Genomic DNA, 21341 nt, shown 5'->3' with positions numbered 1-21341 from the left:
GGTAATAGTATCGGGTTGGTGAATAATCAAGGTGGTGACAACAATTTGAATGCAAAAATGGACGCCATGTTGAGCATGATGAAAGAGACCAGAAAAGAAAATGAGGTACGAAACAAGTCGCATGAAGCCTTAGTGAGGCAAGTGGGTCAATTGGCTGAAGATGTGGCCCAACTTAAAGGAAGTGGACGACGACTTCCGAGTGACACCACAGTGAACCCAAAGTATCAAGGATCGGCTTAGAAAAACACACGTGAGGTCCCAATTAATAAAATTTCTTTACGTAGTGGTTGAGTCATCGATAATGGTGTCGAGTCACCACCACCTCAGTTTGTTGAAGGGGTGGGTGGAAGATGTTAGTGATGAGGAGGTTGATGATGGTCAAACTGGTCAAAATAAAAGTTCCTCTAAAATTGACAAAAGTACCCCCGTTGTGACCATCCCCATCCCAAAAGTTAAGGAAAAGGGTGTGGATGTTAATGTCGCCCCTTATCCCGAAGCTTTGTTGGGACCATCTATGAAAGTGGTAACAAAACGTGGGAGGTTTTCAAACAAGTCACAATAAATTTACCACTCTTAGATGCTATCAAACAAGTACCCTCATATGCTAAGTACTTGAAAGATTTATGCACCTAAAAGCAAACTCACAAGTTTGCTAAGAAACTTGATTTAACTGAAAAGGTGAGATCGATTTTTTCGGGTGAACTTCCACCAAAGTTGCAAGATCCAGGGGTGCCTATCATCTCTATCCAAGTTGGAGAATTTGAAATGACAAGGGTACCTTTGGATCTTGGGGCGAGTGTGAGTATCTTGCCGGGTAGTTTGTATGATCAATACAAATTTGGTCCTCTTCAACCGGCAAACACCACCGTGGTGTTGGCCGACTTGACACCCAAAATACCTCGTGGGATAGTCACAGATGTAATTGTCAAGGTCGAGGACTTTTATTATCCGGTGGACTTTCTTGTACTTGATTATGTCTCTTTAGACCGAACCAAGCAACCAACGGTTATTCTTGGTCGACAATTTTTGGCAACATCGAATGCCCAAATGAATTGCAAATCGGGCACGGTTGACATGACTTTCGGTAACTGTCGGTTGCGGTTAAACATTTTTTCGGGATTGACGAATCCTCTAGTCAAAGATGAATGTTACATGGCGGACATCGTTGACGAGTGTATACCTCTATGTGACACGGGTGTCGATGAGGAAAACACAATAGAGGAATGTTTTATGTTTGACAGGTTGCAAATGGAGACAAATCGGAGCATTGACGAGGAGGAAAAGAAGTTGGAGATTCTGGCAGTGAGGGAAGGACGGCCCCCATGGACTCACTAAGTGGAGAGTCTACTGGACACAATAGACACCAAGCTGAAGTTGTCCTTGGTACAGCCTCCAACGGTGGAGTTGAAGGTGTTGCCTAAGCATCTCAAGTATGCTTATGTGGGTGAGGGCAACACGCTCACGGTCATTATTGCATCAAACTTGACCGGGGAGCAAGAGGAGAAGTTGATGGCGGTGTTGATCACCAATAGGGTAGCTATTGGGTAGACCGTAGCGGATTTGAAGGGAATTAGTACCTCGGCGGTGATGCATAAAATCATCACGGAAGGTGAGGCAACCCCTTCGCATGATGCACAAAGGAGATTGAATCCGAACATGTGTGAAGTGGTTAAGAAAGAGGTTTTGAAGTGGCTATATGCGGGTATCATTTACCCCATTTCGGATAGCCAATGGGTTAGCCCAACGTAGACCGTTCCCAAAAAGGCAGGCATTCAGGTCGTCACTAATGACGCAGGTGAAGAGGTCGCCACTCGGCCGGTAACTGGGTGGCATATTTGCATTGATTATAGGAAGTTGAATTTCGTGACTTCCAAAGATCATTTTACTTTACCATTTATTGACCAAATTGTTGAGAAGTTAGTGGGTCAAAAATTTTACTGTTTCTTGGATGGGTATTCGGGTTATAATCAAATTGCTATCCATCCGGAAGATTAAGCTAAGACTACTTTTACTTGCCCATAAGACACTTTCGCATTTAGGTGAATGCCATTCGGGTTATGTAATGCCCCTGCCACCTTTCAAAGGTGCATGATGAGTATTTTCTCAGACATGGAGGGGGAGTCCTTAGAGATCTTCATGGATGACTTCTCGATTTTTGGGTCATCATTTGATGCTTATCTAGACCAATTAGAAAAAGTTTTGAAAAGATATGTAGAAACTAATTTGGTCTTGAGTTAGGAAAAGAGCCATTTTATGGTTCAAGAGGGGATTGTGTTGGGACACATTATGCCGAGTCCTGGGATGGAGGTTGACCGTGCATAGGTACAAGTCATCTCTACTTTGCCATATCCCACGAGTGTTAAGGGTGTTAGGTCATTCTAAGGTCATGGAGGTTTTTATAGGAGGTTCATTAAGGGGTTTAGTGACATCACCAAACCATTAAGTACTTTGTTATTAAAAGATCAACCATTTGACTTTAATAAAGATTGAAAAAATGCCTTTAACATTTTGAAAGAAAAGTTGGTTAAGGCCCCAATCTTGCAATCACCGAATTGGTCTTTACCATTCGAAATCATATGTGATGCAAGTGGCTATGCAGTTGGGGCCGTGTTGGGTCAAAGGGTAGAAAAGAAACCGGTTGCTATATACTACGTGAGTAAGACTCTTTTGTATGCATAGTTAAATTACACAACAACCGAGAAAGAGCTGCTCGTGGTGGTTTATGCATTAGATAAATTTTGGGCTTACATATGGGGTAATAAGTGATTATTTATTCTGACCATACTGCTGTCAGGTACCTCATTGAGAAGAAAGATGCTAAGCCGCAGTTGATTCGATGGGTTATTTTACTACCAGAATTTGATTTAGAAATAAGGGACACAAAGGGTAGTGAGAATGTGGTGGTTGACCACTTGTCCCATTTGATGGTAGAAGAGGGTTCTTCATGAGTAGAAATCAATGAGACTTTCCCAGATGAGCATATTCTAAAAATTTTGGTATTGCCTTGGTTTGCTAACATTGTTAATTACTGGGTGACAGGTGATTTATCGGCTCATTGAGATAGGCGGAGGAGATTGCATTTCCTTTCTTAAATCAAGTACTACACATTGGAAGAACCGGATTTATTCAAGACATGTGCGGATCAAGTCGTGAGAAGATGTGTGACGGACGATGAGATCCCGAGTGTTTTGCTGCACTTGCATTCATTTTCTTGTGGGGGCCATTTTAGTGGTCATAAAACTGGGCACAAAGTACTCAATAGTGAGCATTATTGGCCAACTAATTTCAAAGACACTTTTTAACTTTGCTAAAAATTGTGTTGAGTGTCAAAAGTTAGGGGGTATTTCTAAGCGGGATGAGATGCCCATGCAACCGATCCTCATTGTTGACTTTTTTGATGTTTGGGGGATAGATTTCATGGACCCATTCCCAAATTCGCATGGGAACATGTACATTTTGGTGGCGGTCGATTATGTATCCAAATGGGTCGAAGCGATTGCCACCGAAACGAATGATTATACCATTGTTTGTATTTTGGTCAAACTAATATTATTTCACGATTTGGGATTATCCGGGTTAACATCAATGATGGAGGATCTCAATTCAAGAATTTTAATTTTGGCAAACTATTGAAATGGTATGGTGTTGACCATCGAATAACTACCCGTACCACCCGCAAACGAGTGGTCAAGTGGAAGTGTTGAATAGGCAAATCAAAGAAATTTTGCAAAAGACCGTTTGACCGGACCGTAAGGACTAGTCAATGAAGTTGAATGATGCCTTATGCCGAACGGCACATAAAACACTTATCGACACTACACCTTACTGCTTATTTTACGGTAAAAATTGTCACTTGCCGGTTGAACTTGTTTATCGTGAATTTTGGGCTATAAAAGAGGTTAATGTTAAATACGATGATGCAGGTAATGAGAGAAAGTTAAATCTTTCTGAGTTGGAAGAGCTTCGAGAAGAGACATATGAGTGTGCTTCAAAATACAAGGATGTCACACCCCGATCTCCACGTGTCACCGGTGGGCCCGGTGTGGGGTACAGTGACGTGGTTGGCATCGTCATAGACGAACAACACAATATAATAATGCACAGCGGAAGCAGAAATAGATTCATTTCAACTTTATTTAAAATGTAATAATAAACATCATAAGTAGTTGAAACGGATCCACAGGCGGATCAATAAAATAAGATAAATTGTTCAACAGTTTATTTGTCGTCCGAGCTTGCGAGACTATAGTGGACGCTCTTAGGAAAACAGCCAGCCTAGTTCGTCTAGTACCTGCACTTAACCTTTTGGGAAAAATACGTCAGTTTACACTGGTAAATACAAATCAACTGACTCATTTTGAAAATGATTGAAAATTTATTTAAATGCACAAGGCATAAATATTTTTATTAACTTGGGATAATTATGCAATATAAACTTGTGAACGAATTACATGCTACTCGTACATTTGGTGGCCCGGGATCTGCTGTCCGGGCTAAAGATTAAATGACACACCACATTAAAGAGTTATACACGTTGGGTGTACGCCTACACCCCGTGCTCTGGTCGTGGCCATCTCGTAAGATAATGCCAAGGATATCCGGGACACGGTCAATAACCCCCCAAACCCTTAAAGTAAAACAAGACTGTTTAAACGAGTCGCACAAACTATTCAAGACTGGACACCCAAGGGTGCAGGATTTGTGCGCTCGATCAAGCGGCATTTTAAATACCGTACCCCAAGCCCGTATAGGGAAAATAAGTCAAAATGTATTTACCTGAGCAAGTATGAATCACAAACGGTAAGTGTAGGTAGCTTTTACTGGGCCTCCTAATCTGGAACAAAGGTTTATAATAACCTATTAGATTCCTAACGGGTCTTTTATTTAAGCCTAAGCTTTGACCGGTTAGTTTTAAGGACGATACGGTACAAGCACACGATTAAGCGAAAGACCGGATAGAATGTGATTTAGACCCGACAAGTTTGAATACTTGTATAATATGGGTATACTAAATACATTCTGGATTTTGAGATAAAAATGATAACGTTTGACCCGTTTCAGTCAATTTACGCAAACTAGTTACGTAAACCGAACCGAACGCTAAAAGGGCGTTACGGGTAGCCAAATGAGTCATATGCAAGTTCCCTGAGATAATATGCTTTAAATATGATATAATATCAGCAAGTTATGTTCTATATTGCCCCGAATGAATTTAAACTCAATTTATGCCTTATAAGGGCATTTTGGTCATTTAAAAGATTATAAAAGAGTCAAATTGGAAATCTGAGTTACGGGTCTGATTTATACAGTAAATATACTTCATTTGATATATTATAACAGTAGAGTATGACCCGTATACAAAACTTATCATTTAAAATCAAACTATGCACCGTAGGGGTATTTTAGTAATTTCACAAGGGCTAAAAATGCCAAAACTGGAAATCTGAGTTCAAATATTTATACTTACTGTTATTTTATAAAAATACACTAAACACATCAGTAGGTATAAGTCTTATATGTTTAAAATGAGTATAACGCCTACTATACGCTAAAAACGCTTAAAATGCGATTTAACGCCGTTTCCGGGTTTTCAAAGGAAAGCTGAGATTTTTATATTTCTAGAATGCTCAAAATAATTTATTTAACATATAAAATCAGTGGAAAAAGATTTGGAGTCAAAAGGATGTATAAAACTCATTTTATGGCTTAAACGGTCAAAACCGGCATCAACCGAATCGACTTAGCGACGTATGATCCGATCAGCCAAAAATTAAATAAAAATCATCAAAAATCCCAAAATATTATATAACATCAGTGGGTAAAAAGTTTTGTATCAAAACGTGGCCTGAAATGGGTTATACGCTAAATGCGCCGTTTATTTAACATAAAGATATAGTTTTACGATATAGGCCATAACTCAAAATCTGGACCACTAACTGATTTCAAATTTTCGGTGCAAGTTTATATATTAGAAATAAAGATTTCTACTCTTTCACTTTTCCAAAAATCACGTTTTATATCAAAAAGGGCAAAATAGTCAACTTTTAAGCATAATCGGAAACATGCAAATGAATCGGCTAAGCATAGACTCAAGTATCAAAAATTCCAGAAAGTTATACTAAAATAAAAATGGTCAAAAATAAGCTCCAATACAGATCTCAAACATGCATGTACGGATCCGAATCGATAGTCTATGAAAAAGTCGTTTTACAAGACTTTCGGTTCCGATTCGTATTTATACTAAAGATTGTCGAGTTGATTATGATAAAACACATTCTTATATTTATTATAAGTTATTTATGATGATCAAACTGATTGCATGTCATCTACATTACCATTTAAGCTATATTTCGCAAAAACGATTTCTGTTGACTTTTTAAGAACATCTTTGACTCGACAATTAGCATGCATAAAGTGGGAATCAGAGGATACCCTTTTGAGGGTTTGTTTCCCACATAAATACCAACATATCAGTGGTTTCAATTTGAGAAATGACAGAGTAAAACTTGTTTAATCGAAAAGTCAAATTATAAGAACAACGGTTTGACTTTTAACTAATAATCAAAGCAAGAACAAATTATGGAATGATATAGAGGCTTACAAAGGTCCTAATGAAGCTTAGTTAACACTAGGAGGCTGCCTTGTCGTTCAGAAATGCTCCAGAAGTTGCCTTGAGGGTTCTTCCAAGTTGAGAGAGTTTTTGTTACTAACACAAGTGTTCAAGAATGAAGGAATAATCTGTTTTATGGTGAATTCAGAGGTTGTCGAGAGCTCACAGTAGTCCTAGGCATGCAAGGCCTTCAATTGGTGCAAAAGGGAGGTGATAACAGCTGTTTCCCACTCAAATTCGGACCCAAAACACATCAGTTCGCGACTTACTGTTACTGGGCTTGGGTCGCGGCCCGCATTAGGCAGCCCGGGCGGGCCGCCTGGCTTCTGCTGCTGTCAAACTTTGCCAAACATTGGCAGTTTTGGTCCCTGTCTTCGCAAATGATGTTTCGGCTATTTATCATGACTCGTAAACCCCCAAACTTGGTTTCTAAGAACCTTGGGACATTTACCAACATGGTAATGTCCTCGGATAACTTTGCGCTCAACCGAAAAGCCATGAAATTCGACGTTGACGCTTTTAACCCCTCAAGTACGGTTTTGGCCATAACTTTCTCATACGTTAACGAAACTTCATGAAATTTTTACCACATATTCTAGTGAGTATATTTTAGCATTACAATGCTTCGGGTCTGCCAAAAGTTCACTCAGAGGTATAAATTCAACATGTTGACACTTTTAGCCCCTATAGTTTGTAATTCCTCACTTTTGTGCAATTTCCGCTTCGTATGATCCATGAACCATCCGTTTAAGGTTATGAACATTATGTAGGGTTATCATAGAGTCTATTTATCCATTGTTGACACTTTGGACCCTTACGTTCCATAGTTTCACTGTTTGTCAACTTTAGTCCCTCTAAAGTTTGTTTTCACATACCGGAACCTTATGACACGTGTCAAGACATTATTGGACGAAATTTTTCGAGGTGTTACATCCTCACCCCCTTAAAAGAAATCTCAACCTCGAGATTTACTGAAACAAATGAGGATATTTCTCTTGCATCGTGGATTCCACTTCCCACGTGTATTCGGGACCTCTACGGGCATCCCATTTGACCTTTACAATAGGTATATACTTTCGTCGAAGCTTTTTTACCTGTCGATCCTCGATCGACAATGGTTTTTCCACGAACTTCAAACTCTCATCTATGTGTATATCCGCATGCGGTATAACCAGTGATTCGTCAGCGAAACACTTCTTCAAATTACAGATGTGGAACACATTATGAATAGCGCTAAGTTCTTCAGGCAAGTTTAACTTATAAGCAACTGACCCGACACGTTCGATAATCTCGAAAGGTCCTATATATCTCGGGCTTAGCTTGCCTTTCTTTCCAAATCGCATCACACCCTTCCAGGGCGATACTTTAAGCAACACTTTATCACCTACATCGAAGTGAAAGTCTTTGCGCTTAGGATCCGCATAACTTTTCTGCCTATCCCTGGCAGCTTTCAAACGATCGCGTATCTGCACGATCTTGTCCGTCGTCTCAAAAACGATATCTGGTCCTGACAACTGGACATCTCCAACTTCTGCCCAACAAATGGGCGATCTACACTTTCTACCGTATAAGGCCTCAAAAGGCGCAGCCTTGATGCTGGAATGGTAGCTATTGTTGTAGGAGAATTCAATCAGTGGTAGGTTCTTATCCCAACTACCACCCAAATCGATCGCACATGCACGAAGCATGTCTTCTAAAGTTTGAATAGTACGCTCACTCTGACCATCAGTCTGAGGATGATAAGCTGTACTAAAATTCAAACGAGTGCCCAACGATTGTTGTAAACTCTTCCAAAAATGCGATGTATATCTAGTATCTCTATCGGAGATAATAGATACAGGTATACCATGCAACGCTACAATTTTATCGACGTATAATTGAGCTAACATATCAGAGCTATACGTCTCCTTGATGGGTAGAAAATGAGCTGACTTAGTCAGTCTATCTACTATGACCCATATGGTATCATTTCCCTTTTTCGTCTTCGGCAACTTGGTGATGAAATCCATTGTCACCATTTCCCATTTCCACTTGGGAATTTCAGGTTGTTGAAGCAAACCTGACGGTTTCTGATGCTCAGCCTTGACTTGCGCACAAGTCAAACATTTAGCTACATGCTCAGCTACTGACTTTTTCAAACCAATCCACCAGTAGTTTGCTTTTAAATCCTGGTACATCTTATCAGCTCCAGGATGAACGGAATATTTAGAGCTGTAGGCTTCCTGGAGGATAACATCCCGAAGTCCTCCATAAACTGGAACCCATATTCGTCCGTTTAGTCGTAGCATTCCATCTTTGTCGTAGGATAACTGCTCCTCAGTTACTCCTAACTTCTCTGCAGGATAGTTAGCTTCCAACACAGCTTCCTTCTGTGCAGCTAACACCCTTTCATTCAAATTATTTCTTATTTCAATGCGCTTGGCATTGATTCTGATTGGTTTCACCCTTTCCTTTCTGCTTAAGGCGTCGGCAACTACATTTGCCTTGCCTGGATGGTATCTTATCTCGCAGTCATAATCATTTAAAGTTTCCATCCATCGCCTTTGACGCATGTTCAATTCCTTCTGATTGAACAGATGCTGAAGACTCTTGTGATCTGAATATATTATACACTTGGTTCCATACAAGTAATGTCTCCATAGCTTCAAAGCAAATACAACTGCACCCAATTCTAAATCGTGGGTGGTGTAGTTCTTCTCGTGCACCTTTAGCTGTCGAGAAGCGTAGGTAATGACTTTGCCTTTCTGCATGAGTACACAGCCCATGCCAGTGTGTGACGCATCACAGTACACCACAAATTCTTCTACGCCATCGGGCAATGTCAACACTGGAGCATTGCTCAACTTCTTCTTCAAAATATCGAAGGATTCTGCTGCTTAGGGCCCCAATCGAACTTAATCTTTTTACGAGTCAACGAAGTTAGGGGCGCAGCAGTTCTTGAAAAGTTCTCGATAAATCGCCTATAATATCCTGCCAATCCGAGGAAACTGCGAAGCTCGGTAGGAGTCTTCGGCTCCTGCCAGTTCATGACTGCTTCTACTTTAGCGGGATCTACTTGGATACCACGCTCGCTTACTACATGTCCAAGAAATTGGACTTCTCGAAGCCAAAATTCGCACTTCGAAAATTTGGCATAAAGTTTCTCTTGATGCAGAAGTTTGAGAATACAACGAAGGTGTTTCTCATGGTCAGCTTGGCTCTTCGAGTAGATAAGGATGTCGTCAATAAAGACGATAACGAATTTATCTAGATAGGGCTTGCAGACACGATTCATGAGATCCATGAATGCGGCTGGTGCGTTGGTGAGCCCAAACGGCATCACTAGGAACTCGTAATGTCCATAACGAGTCCTAAACGCTGTCTTGTGCACATCTTCGTCTTTGACCTTTAGCTGATGATAACCTGACCTCAGGTCGATCTTGGAGAAATAGCTTGCTCCTTGCAACTGATCGAACAGATCGTCGATCCTGGGTAACGGGTACCTATTCTTGATAGTGACCTTGTTAAGCTCACGGTAATCGATGCACAGACGCATCGATCCATCCTTCTTTTTAACGAACAAGATTGGTGCTCCCCAAGGAGACGAGCTAGGTCTAATAAAACCTTTAGCTAACAAATCATCCAACTGCGTCCTCAACTCCTTCATCTCCGTTGGTGCCAATCTGTATGGTGCTCTTGCTACAGGCGCAGCGCCTGGAATGATGTCTATCCGAAACTCCACTTGCCTATCTGGTGGCAAACCGGGTAGTTCTTCAGGGAATACTTCAGGGTATTCTGAGATAACAGGGATATCTTCAATCTTCGGCTTCGGCTCATCAATGGTAACTTGTGCCATATAAATGACACATCCCTTCTGCATGCATCTGGATGCCTTGAGCATGGACACTTGCTCAGGCAATCCATGCTGGGTATCTCCTTGAATAGTGAGTGACTCACCAGACGGAGTCTTCACTACTACTTGCTTTCTGTTGCACACAATCTGGGCTTGGTTTTGCGCTAACCAATCCATGCCTATCACTATATCGAATCCAGCTAGCTTAAAGGGAAGCAAGGATAACGGGAAAGAATGATTCCTAATGGATATAACACATCCATCTAGAACAGTCGAGGCGGTTTCTATGGTTCCATCGGCTAATTCCACCTCATATTTCACACTTAAGGTTTTAACAGGAAGGTTTAACAATTTACAAAACTTATCATCTACAAATGACTTATCAGCTCCTGAATCAAACAAGACTCTAGCAAAAACATCATTTACAAGAAACGTACCTGTAATGACGTTGTCATCAAGGACTGCTTCCTTGGCGTCCATTCTGAAGACTCTCGCATTAGTCTTCTTTCCTTCATCGGCTTTCTTTGCATTCTTTGGGCAATTTGGTCGGATGTGCCCTTTCTCGTTGCAACCAAAACAAGTTGCGTCCTTAATCTTCTTGCAATCTAAGGCTTTATGGTCTGTGGACTTGCAGATTCCACATCGTTTTTCGTGAGACTGGGATTTCGTTTCCAAACGACATTTCCCAAAATGGTGTCTCTTGCAGGTCTTGCATCTGGGTTTCTCACCCGATTGATGATCTCCTTTCTTATATCCCGACCCTTTCTTATGGTCGTTGTTCCCTCTGTGTCGTTTCTCCGATCTTCGTGAGGTGTCATCCTCACGTTTCCTCTTGTTTTCCTCTGAGCTCTTCATAGCTCTCAATCTGACTACATCTTGAGTGAGGGAGAGGGATAGATCAGCTACGGATCTGAATGTCGTAGGCCTTGATGCCTTAACGCTCGCTTTGATCTCTGGTGCCAGACCCCCAATAAATCGAGTAATCCTTCGCGGCTCCGGGGTCACCAAATACGGCACTAATCGAGATAAGGTGTTGAACGTGGTGAGATATGCCTGACAATCGAGGTTCTTCATTACCAGGGATACGAAATCCGACTCAATCCTTTCGACCTCGTGCTGCGGGCAGAAATTCTCTTTGATTAGGGCTACAAACTGATCCCATGTCAAGCTGTACAGAGCGGCCTTACCGGCAGCTTGTAGAAGAGACTTCCACCATGCTAGAGCATCTCCCTTGAATGACTGGGACACGTACTTCACAACGTCCCTATCAGCACACCCGCTGATGTCAACAACTGTATCCATCTCATCAATCCATGTCATGCAGTCAACTACTCCTTTTTCCCCAGTAAAATCCCTGGGTTTGCATGAAACGAAATACTTGTACGTACAGGACTTGCTGTGCGTATCATGCTTCAGCTTGATTTCTTGCTTAGGAATACTGCTGTGGTTGGAGGAGTGATTATTCCCCTCATCCTTCTTCGGCTCATTCTTCTTAGAAGGTGGCTTACTATGAGCCTCTGAATGAGTCTTGGGCTTGACGTGCGTGACAGTTCGGGTCCTACTCCGAGTCCCGCTAGATTCTCTGAATTGCCTATCCATAGCTTTGGCAACAGCGTTTTCAACCAGTGCTTGCAGTTCCGCACCAGTGACGTGAATCTTTGTATCATCTGGGTGTTCCCCAGTATGACTGTTGGTTTCCTCCGATTTGGCCATGTAGCTTTAAGCTACATAAAAGTAAGGACAAGGTCTATTTAGAAACCTAACAGTATTATCGTCCTAGACGATTTATTAACCATGGTATTAATAACCATAATAGTTAATTTATTTAATTTCATTCAGGGCTTTTATTAGCAACTATATTATGGAATGAAATATATATATTGGCACAATAGGCCTAGTCACTTCGGACAACTTCTAAATTATAAATTTAGATTTTTATAGGATTAGCATTGTATAATTAAACAAATAATCCCTTACTTGGCAGGGAGTCATAGACCACAACTGCCTTTTTGCTTTATACGACATAGTCATAACCCGTAGGTATCAAGTCACAATCAGACTTGTATACAGATACAATCTGTAGATAATTTATTAAAAAGGGTGACATGTGTGATTTTACGAATCACGCTTAGTCAAGAATGTTAACATGTTTTCAGATGTTAACAGAGATTTGAATCTTTTCAACCAGGTTTTACCATATTGGCTAGGCCTTTTAATAAGACATTCAAGCTAGGTTCTACCTTACTAAGATTCTTATTAAAATGGCAAATCAAATAAAAATTGATATTTTCCATTTATTTGAATATTATATTCATGCACATAAATAAAATGAAAAATTTAAATTAACCATTTAAATTAAAGTAAACTAGTACAACTTTTGCCCTAAACGGGACTTTTCTCAAATAGCATGCCCACGCAGGGGCTAAACCAAACAACAACAACAAAACAAACAAACAGACAAAACAAACAAAACAAACCCACGCAGGGGTTAAACAGAAGCAACATACCCACGCAGGGGTAGAATAAGAGAAATATACCCACGCAGGGGTAGAATACAGGAATAAATGTCCACGCAGGGACATGAGTACATGAGCTAACAAGCAAAGGATTTAATAATCCTTCTTACTCTTACCCTTGATCAAGTCAACCATCTTCTTGAACATCCGCGGTTGTGTCAGCGATCATGTTGCAATTCCCGTCGCACGTCGTGTATCCCTTGCAGGATTTCTTGGACTTGCGGTGGCGACATCATCGGCGCCGGCGGCGGTGGCTGATACTGCGGTGGCTGTGGAGGCTGCGGCTGCTGGTATCCCTGCGGTGGGAATCCAAAAGCTGATTGTCCCGTAACCCAGGGACCTCCAAAAGCACTCTCCTGGTTGAGAGGGTTGTAGCCTGAAGCTAACCAGTAGGGATCTCCCGTATAATCATAACCGGGAGGAAAAGTCGGCTCGAAAGGGTTGAACTGTGCTGCGCTAGCATACGCAGGGATGGGCTCTCCAAAGTTCTGCGGCGGTAGTGGCGCAATAGGCGCAGAAGAAACCTCTGAGACGGGATGCGGAGACTCTCCCATCTCTGACTCCTTGTGGAGCGGCAAGTAGCGGCTGCTACCTGAATGTCGAGGGGTGGCAATGCGAATCCCTCCTCGCGTAGACATACGCGCGTTCCTCCTTGGCCTCTGAGGCGGAGGAGGCAAAACCGGTGGTGGTGGTGGCGAAGGAGTAATCACGTCGCGCCAAAAGGCCTCAGATGGGTCCTGCTGCAAAGGCGGCTGCTGAAGCTGCTACTGCTGAGAGTGCACGGGAGAACCGTGGTAAGACTGGTGCATGGGAGAGTTGTGGTGGCTGGGGGTATAAAACCAATCGTGCTGCTTAAACCTCTCCTCGTAGCTGTCAACACCATTGAAAGGTGATCCCCTGTATGGTGACCCATCCGATATCTCTATGGGATGGTTGGGAGTGCCGGACGGTGGCATGGAGGGATCGGTGTCCTCGTCGACCTCCATCTCGTTGCCACCAGAGAAGTGGTCTTCAGGTCCTAGTGGGTTATGACCCACTGGTTCATCCAAGAAAGCATCAGGGTTACACAGGCCCTGATAAACTGGTGCTGGGTAGTGGTGAGGTGACTGGTGTAGAGGTATGAAAGATCCATGGGAGTCGTGGGGCCCATTTTCAGAATGTGGCCCAAAGGAGTGAGGTAGGGATGGTGAGGTACTCAGTGATACCGAGTGCCTGGCTGGCTCGGCGAATGATCTCCAAAGATCATGGGCTGCAGTGTTGTGCGATGCTGATGGGGCTCGCCTGTGCGAAGGCCCTGCCTCGTGGTCATGTGATGTGGCGAATCCTCCTCGTCCTCGCATACGTGGCGGCATGATGAACCTGTCAAAAATCAAACAAGTTGCACAACAAAATATATAAGACAAGCTAATAATAAATAAAAAATAAAACAAACGAAATTTTGAACATTTCCTAAGTTCTTTGTCTAGACTCGAAAATCGAGGAATGTGCAATTGTGTAACTGAGATCAAACACAAAAGACTAGTGTTTAATTCACTCAGCGTTGGTTCTTCCAAGTTGAGAGAGTTTTTGTTACTAACACAAGTGTTCAAGAATGAAGGAATAATCTGTTTTATGGTGAATTCAGAGGTTGTCGAGAGCTCACAGTAGTCCTAGGCATGCAAGGCCTTCAATTGGTGCAAAAGGGAGGTGATAGCAGCTGTTTCCCACTCAAATTCGGACCCAAAACACATCAGTTCGCGACTTACTGTTACTGGGCTTGGGTCGCGGCCCGCATTAGGCAGCCCGGGCGGGCCGCCTGGCTTCTGCTGCTGTCAAACTTTGCCAAACATTGGCAGTTTTGGTCCCTGTCTTCGCAAATGATGTTTCGGCTATTTATCATGACTCGTAAACCCCTAAACTTGGTTTCTAAGAACCTTGGGACATTTACCAACATGGTAATGTCCTCGGATAACTTTGCGCTCAACCGAAAAGCCATGAAATTCGACGTTGACGCTTTTAACCCCTCAAGTACGGTTTTGGCCATAACTTTCTCATACGTTAACGAAACTTCATGAAATTTTTACCACATATTCTAGTGAGTATATTTTAGCAATACAATGCTTCGGGTCTGCCAAAAGTTCACTCAGAGGTATAAATTCAACATGTTGACACTTTTAGCCCCTATAGTTTGTAATTCCTCACTTTTGTGCAATTTCCGCTTCGTATGATCCATGAACCATCCGTTTAAGGTTATGAACATTATGTAGGGTTATCATAGAGTCTATTTATCCATTGTTGACACTTTGGACCCTTACGTTCCATAGTTTCACTGTTTGTCAACTTTAGTCCCTCTAAAGTTTGTTTTCACATACCGGAACCTTATGACACGTGTCAAGACATTATTGGACGAAATTTTTCGAGGTGTTACAAAGGATGGCATGAAAAGAGCACACGATGCCAAACTGAAGACAAAGGAGTTTGTTGTGGGTCAAAAGGTTTAGCTCTATAACTCAAGGCTCAAGTTCTTTCCCGGAAAGCTCAAAAGCAAATGGATTGGCCCGTATGTGATTACGCGGGTCGGGAAGTTGGGAGACGTTACCATTGAGGATCCGAAGGATGGGTCGAAACAAATGGTCAACGACCATAGGTTAAAACCGTTTCTCGATGGTAGCGAGGAAAAAGATACCAACAAAGAGTTGGTTAGCATCTTGGCAAGCATTCCGACATACGAGGTCATCTAAGGATTGGTAACATTTTGTTGAGTTTTGTACATTTCAATTCTTTGGTCATTTGTTGCTCTTTATTTTCATCGTTCTTTCTTTCATATTAACCTCTTTGATGTGTGAAGTTCCGGATATCACGAATGGGTCATGAAGATGTAAGGTATGTCTCAGATTTGTTATGTGTATTGGGGACAATACACAACTTTTCGAGGGGTGGTAGGAATCATTAAGCGATTGTTTGTTTTTTATTATTAAACCTATAAAAATTTACAAATTTTTTTTAATAATTTTTAGGAATTTTTCTAGCATAGGGTCTTGTTGTAAAAGTTACTCATTTTCACCCATATTTTCAGAAAAAAAAATGAAAATTTTCCCCCAAATTTGATCGAGTGTCGCACTCCAGTCAAAGATATTATTTATAAATCCGAATTACCCTTAACTATGAGTTAGCGGTAGTATGGGGTCGATCCATGAAGAGTTTGTGATTTTAAACGATGTCACACTTTATGAAGCTTGCAATTTGGTTAATTTGTTTGTTTGATTGAAAAGAGTGTCGGATTGAACTGACAAGTTCAATATTAAAATGATTAACTATGAAAAATAGAATATTGTGATTACGCGAAAACTTGATTGATTGTTTTAAACAATAATTGGAGAACAAGGTTCACACCCGGTTCGGTAAATGAAGACCTAGGGTTAATACACGTTTTAGATTTAATTCAATTGCATACATGATTAACGAATTTAGTGTTGTGTGGCGTAGGTGCCAAGAGCTATCAATCTCGTAGACGACGGACCGCAATGTACTTCGTTACCAAGAACTTGTAAATCCTACCAATTGATAAAGCATAAGTGCACAAATTCATTTCGCAAAGTCAAATTTTGTAATCATTCGACAATTCCCAAATTCAAATCAAATACACGAAAATTATCAAAAGCTTCAAACTCAAAATACAATTTGCCACAAATCAAATCTCAAAACAATATTTAACCCTAGTATCTTACAAAAACCTACAGCAGGGTGAAACCCGCGAGGATTACCCGCTCATGGATGATAGAACTCGATCACTGGATGATTGAAGCTCCAATACGAACATCTTGAAGCCTTGAAGGTGATGATGATGATAGTTAGGGTTTGTGGTGGATGATCGAAGTGGATGGATGATGGTGAGGTGAGGATGATAATGATTAGGTTTAGTGTGATGATGATGCATGAACAATTCAGATGATGGTGGATGATTCAGATGGATTGGAATTAAGGTTGGGGGGTGTTCTTGGCTCCAAGAGAGGTTTCAAACTTCAATAATTGCTTAACTCCCTTCAAAAGACCAAAAAAATTGGGTTTTAAGTCGTTCAAACAAGCAAAACAAGAAAAATCCCCGTCGGCTAGCAGGAAGAGGCATCATCGACGCCCCCTGTGTCGCCGATGCCACCTAGAAACTTCAAAAAGCTACCGACGCTCTATCCTGCTGCCTATGCTATCGACGTGGGTGCGTCGCCGACGGCCCTGGTGGCGTCGGTGACGCTCCTTGTAGAGTGCCTTTTCCTATTTTGTCCGTTTCGCGTCCCCGGTTGATCCCGTTTGCTACCGATGCTCCGAATAGCGCCCGGATAGCTCCTTAAGCTCTGTTAGACCTGCAAAATACAATTCTAATCAGAAGTAGGCCATTTGAAACTAAAAGTTATGTAAAAACATAGACATAAACACAATAAAGCACCGGTTTTCAACCACGTATCAGTCCCAAATCCAGGGATAGTGTAGTTCCCAAACCCGAGAATGCATACTTTTAGTAAATATGTGAACTCACCTTAGTTTAGCTTGGCAAGATTAAAAGTATGCAAGCTAGGATGCTCAACCACATCCTATTATGGTTACCAGGAATATTAGTGGGTGTTTATGCAATTCACGCAAGTCCTACACGTATCTAGGAAATAGTACGCGAACAAGTTGACACACAATATTTTATCGTGTGGTTTTCATGCACATGTTCACAATATAACCTACGACATGTCATATATCATTTATAGAATCACTAACCAAGTGCGGGCACTTAAAATAACAATTTTGACTCTTATAAGTTTATCGATTATGCATAGCAAATTCACTTAAATTAGGCTGTTTTAGGAAGCTCGTTTACCATACTTACAATGTTGTAAAAATTATGCTCTTTTTATGGAACGTACCCCTTTGTGGGGTTATCCTTGTGTTAAAATTTTGAGGCCTAACTCTTTACCAAAAAATTTAGAAAAATTCTTTACTATGCAGTGGCCAGATTCGTCACTTTCTGACTGCAGCTTACGGAACAATTTATTTAACAATTCTCAATTTCCCAGTTGACCCGATTCCACTTGGAGATTCGTACAGACACCTAAGACCATCCATTGTATAACTTTCATGATGTAACAGCAAGTATTCACCGAGATATGACATAAAACACAACACACAAAGTCTGTAGAAAAATGCAGCTTTGACCGCTGAAGCGAAATAATTCGTTTTAAATATCAAACGACTTCTAAAAATTGTGATTCAAGTGCCATTAGAAGCATATTTCAAAATGCTACGTTTTGGACCCAAGAAAATCTAGTTTTCATTAGGTTATCACCCGGTTACAGCCAATTGAAGTCCGCTGTAACTGTTGAAGAGCTTTCTGTTTTCAGTTTGTAACGTTCTACGCGAGTGCTATTGGTTCTGTTAACATGTTTAGCAAACAACAACGACACATATACATTACATACATCAGGTTATCTTCAAAAATCATATTATTTATCACTAAATCATTAGAACTAACAAGATTCAAACCAATGATTAAAACCCTAGTGACCCAAACAAACTCACGATCAAAAATAACACCAACCATGTGATTTCTAATACCCCTATACTACATGTAATCGTCAAAACAGCAAGGATCATCATCACAACAGAAAACACAGCCTATAATTGAAAACTAATGCACAAAATTTAGAGAACTAAGTATAAAAACTCGAGGCACGGTACCTAGCGATGAAGACTGCATGAGTTAGCCTTGAACCGAGATTACTTGAAGCCTGAAGCTTCTTTCCTTTGCCCATGGTAGCGAGAAAGAGAGGAAGGGGAGAGGCAGTGGAGTTTAATTTGTAGGTTAGGGTTTACGCAAGGAAGTTATGATAAAATCACATGTATACGTAATTAGTAACAAGGGTTCCATGTTGGGGCGATTTGGGGTGTGAATGCAACATGGGCCAAAAACAACCCAAAAGAAATAAATAATAGAAATAGGTTGGAGGTTGGGGTGTGGGTTGTTCCCATCCAAACGCAAAAAGGGTGAGTGGCAATAATTTGGTTACTAGTAATATATATACATATATTTTTTTAAATCAACTAATAACGAGAGTATAATTACTCATCAACTTATATATATATATATACATATATATATATATATATATGTATGTATATATATATAGGTATGGGATCAGGAGAAAACACCCAAAAGTGTGAGAACGGTGAGAATAGATCCTGGTGTAACAGCGACATAGTAAAGGGCAGAGGGGCTTTTTTGTCCTTTTATAATCTTTTTTTTAAACGCATCTCGCATCACCTCTCCATTTTTTGGCGTTTAACAAATACGTGGCGTTTTTATTGTTTTTTTTTAGATCAGGAGCATAGTAAATATTTTGGCGTTTTAACTAAGTATGTCGTTGATTGTTTTGACTTTCACACTTCTCCTGTCAGAGAACTTAATAACGAAATGTCCTCTAACCTCTCAAACCTCCATGCAATAACATGTATTATTTGTTTTAAATTAAATGGCGTTTTAGACAAGATGTGGCATTTTTAGTGAATGTGTGGAGTGTGAAGCTTTTGTTTGGCTGTTGTACTTATATATTGAGCTTTTTTTGGTGGGGGGGGGGCAGGTAGATATTTGTTTTTGGCGGTAAAAAACATTAGTAATTTTCTTGATGTTTATTTTTTTATCAATTGTTGTACCATGTAGGATGCAGGCCTATAATGTGACAGGTAATTATGGCGTTTTGAAAAGATAAATGAATTCAATTTCCCATGTAGTGGCTTTTAATATAATAAATGTTTAGCAATAATGTTACCGTTTCTTCATTGTAATCTTTTGTAATTACTGGTTCGTTCAGTTTCATTTGTCAATTAGTGTTGTTTTCCAATAATACATTGTTTGGCATTTTTTGGCGTTTTATATAGCAACAACGTGCTTTGCTAGCATCCGTTCTCACAGTTTTCATACTATCAGGCATTTTGGTGTTTGTAGTTTTTGGCGTTTTATACTAATTTTTTTATTAGTGTAGAATTAGATAATAAACAACAGAGAATTAGATAATAAACAATAGAAAATGAAAAAAAAAATAAAAATTCTAATCTAATTTCTCATCCAAATCTTCACTGTCATCAGCCTCTTCTTCTTTAACCTTTTTCACGTTTTGAACCTTTTTGAATACCTTACCTAGATGCTAATTTTCCTACATAGTGCCCGTCTTTAGAAGAAGCTTGTTTTTAGTGGCATCCTGTATTTTGGTTTGATATATACTTGTTTGGTGACATGTTGAAGATAAACGCCTGCTCGAATGTATTGATCCCTTCATGCCATCAACATATCCATCAAGAACAAAGTGACAGGATGACATATCAGTGTCATCAGTCTCTTTTTCTTGAATATTTGTCCATCTCATTCAGCAAAAGTTTATAGAGATACCCGCATCAGAGAAGAATCTATTCAGTGAAACTTCATTCAGAACAATACTCAATATAGAAGAAACGAGGTTTCCCATCTGTGGTTTTCTTAACTGTTTTTTTTTTTTGGCGTTTTTAAAGTGAGTGGTTTCTAGAAAACATGACGTTGTTTTTGAGTTTGATCAATTGATTGTGCAGAGACGTATCTCTTATAGGATGTTTTTGACGTGTAGTTTAGGCCGGATTTTATTATAATAAATGATATTAATAAAGTAACCGTCTTTTTAGTTACTGTGTAGGGTGGGGTTCCTCTACAAAGTGTGTTTTGTCTAAAAAGTGTAAGAAGTGATTATGACCATTAGATTAGGTAATTAATGGATAAGATTAAATGAATGACAAAATTGTAATATTTATTTTAATTAAATTGATTAATTTATTGAATTAAGGGTATAAAAGTAAATTTCGTATGCCTTAAATTTAGGAATCACATGCAACTTACATCTAACTTCCCCATATCTTTTTAAAACGTCAATAACTTTTTATACATAATTTGTTTTTTAAAAAAATTATACCATAATAATGAGCGGTTTTTTATCTTTAATATGAGTACCATATTGCTACATATCTAAAAAATTAAGATTCAAGTAATTCAAAAACTAGTGTGTTTTATATTGTCCATTTCAGACACTATTGTATTTTATGAGTGGGGGTGTGTTTAATTTTGAAAACTGGTATAACACAATGTGAAGAAATCAGTTGATAAAACACAACGTTAAGAGATAATGAATGTGTTTTATGTTTCGAAATATATGAGGGGTGTCTTTAATTGTGAAAATTGACATAACACGGTGTGAAGAAACCGTAAACTGATAAAACACAATGTTAAGAAATGATGAATTTGTTTTATGTTTCGAACTTCAGATAAATTAATTGTGGATACGAATGATGTAACTGCCAATTTTGAATAGTAAATAGACATAACTTTCCATAAAAAGAGCCTTTT

At 40.1% G+C, this 21341-nt stretch overlaps 1 protein-coding gene across 1 annotated transcript; it reads left to right on the top strand.

The window, feature by feature from the left end:
* The first annotated feature begins 301 nt into the window (after positions 1–301).
* On the top strand, positions 302–2948 carry LOC110931499. The gene is made up of 4 exons (XM_022174891.1): positions 302–523; positions 637–1302; positions 1390–1544; positions 2795–2948. Exons 1-4 carry the CDS (start codon positions 302–304, stop codon positions 2946–2948), a joined length of 1197 nt encoding a protein of 398 aa, XP_022030583.1.
* The last annotated feature ends 18393 nt before the right edge of the window (positions 2949–21341 follow it).

This window comes from Helianthus annuus, chromosome 3 (genome assembly GCF_002127325.2).
Source record: "Helianthus annuus cultivar XRQ/B chromosome 3, HanXRQr2.0-SUNRISE, whole genome shotgun sequence".
Classification (NCBI taxonomy): Eukaryota; Viridiplantae; Streptophyta; class Magnoliopsida; order Asterales; family Asteraceae; genus Helianthus; species Helianthus annuus.
Note: the sequence above shows the minus strand (reverse complement) of the source record. Positions and strands in the feature narration are given on the sequence as shown.

Coding starts and splice junctions, on each gene's coding strand:
- LOC110931499 (XM_022174891.1), top strand. CDS start 302: ATGGTGTCGAGTCACCACCACCTCAGTTTGTTGAAGGGGTGGGTGGAA. Junction 524..636: donor TGGGACCATCTATGAAAGTG/GTAACAAAACGT, acceptor TGCACCTAAAAG/CAAACTCACAAGTTTGCTAA. Junction 1,303..1,389: donor AGAAGTTGGAGATTCTGGCA/GTGAGGGAAGGA, acceptor TCCTTGGTACAG/CCTCCAACGGTGGAGTTGAA.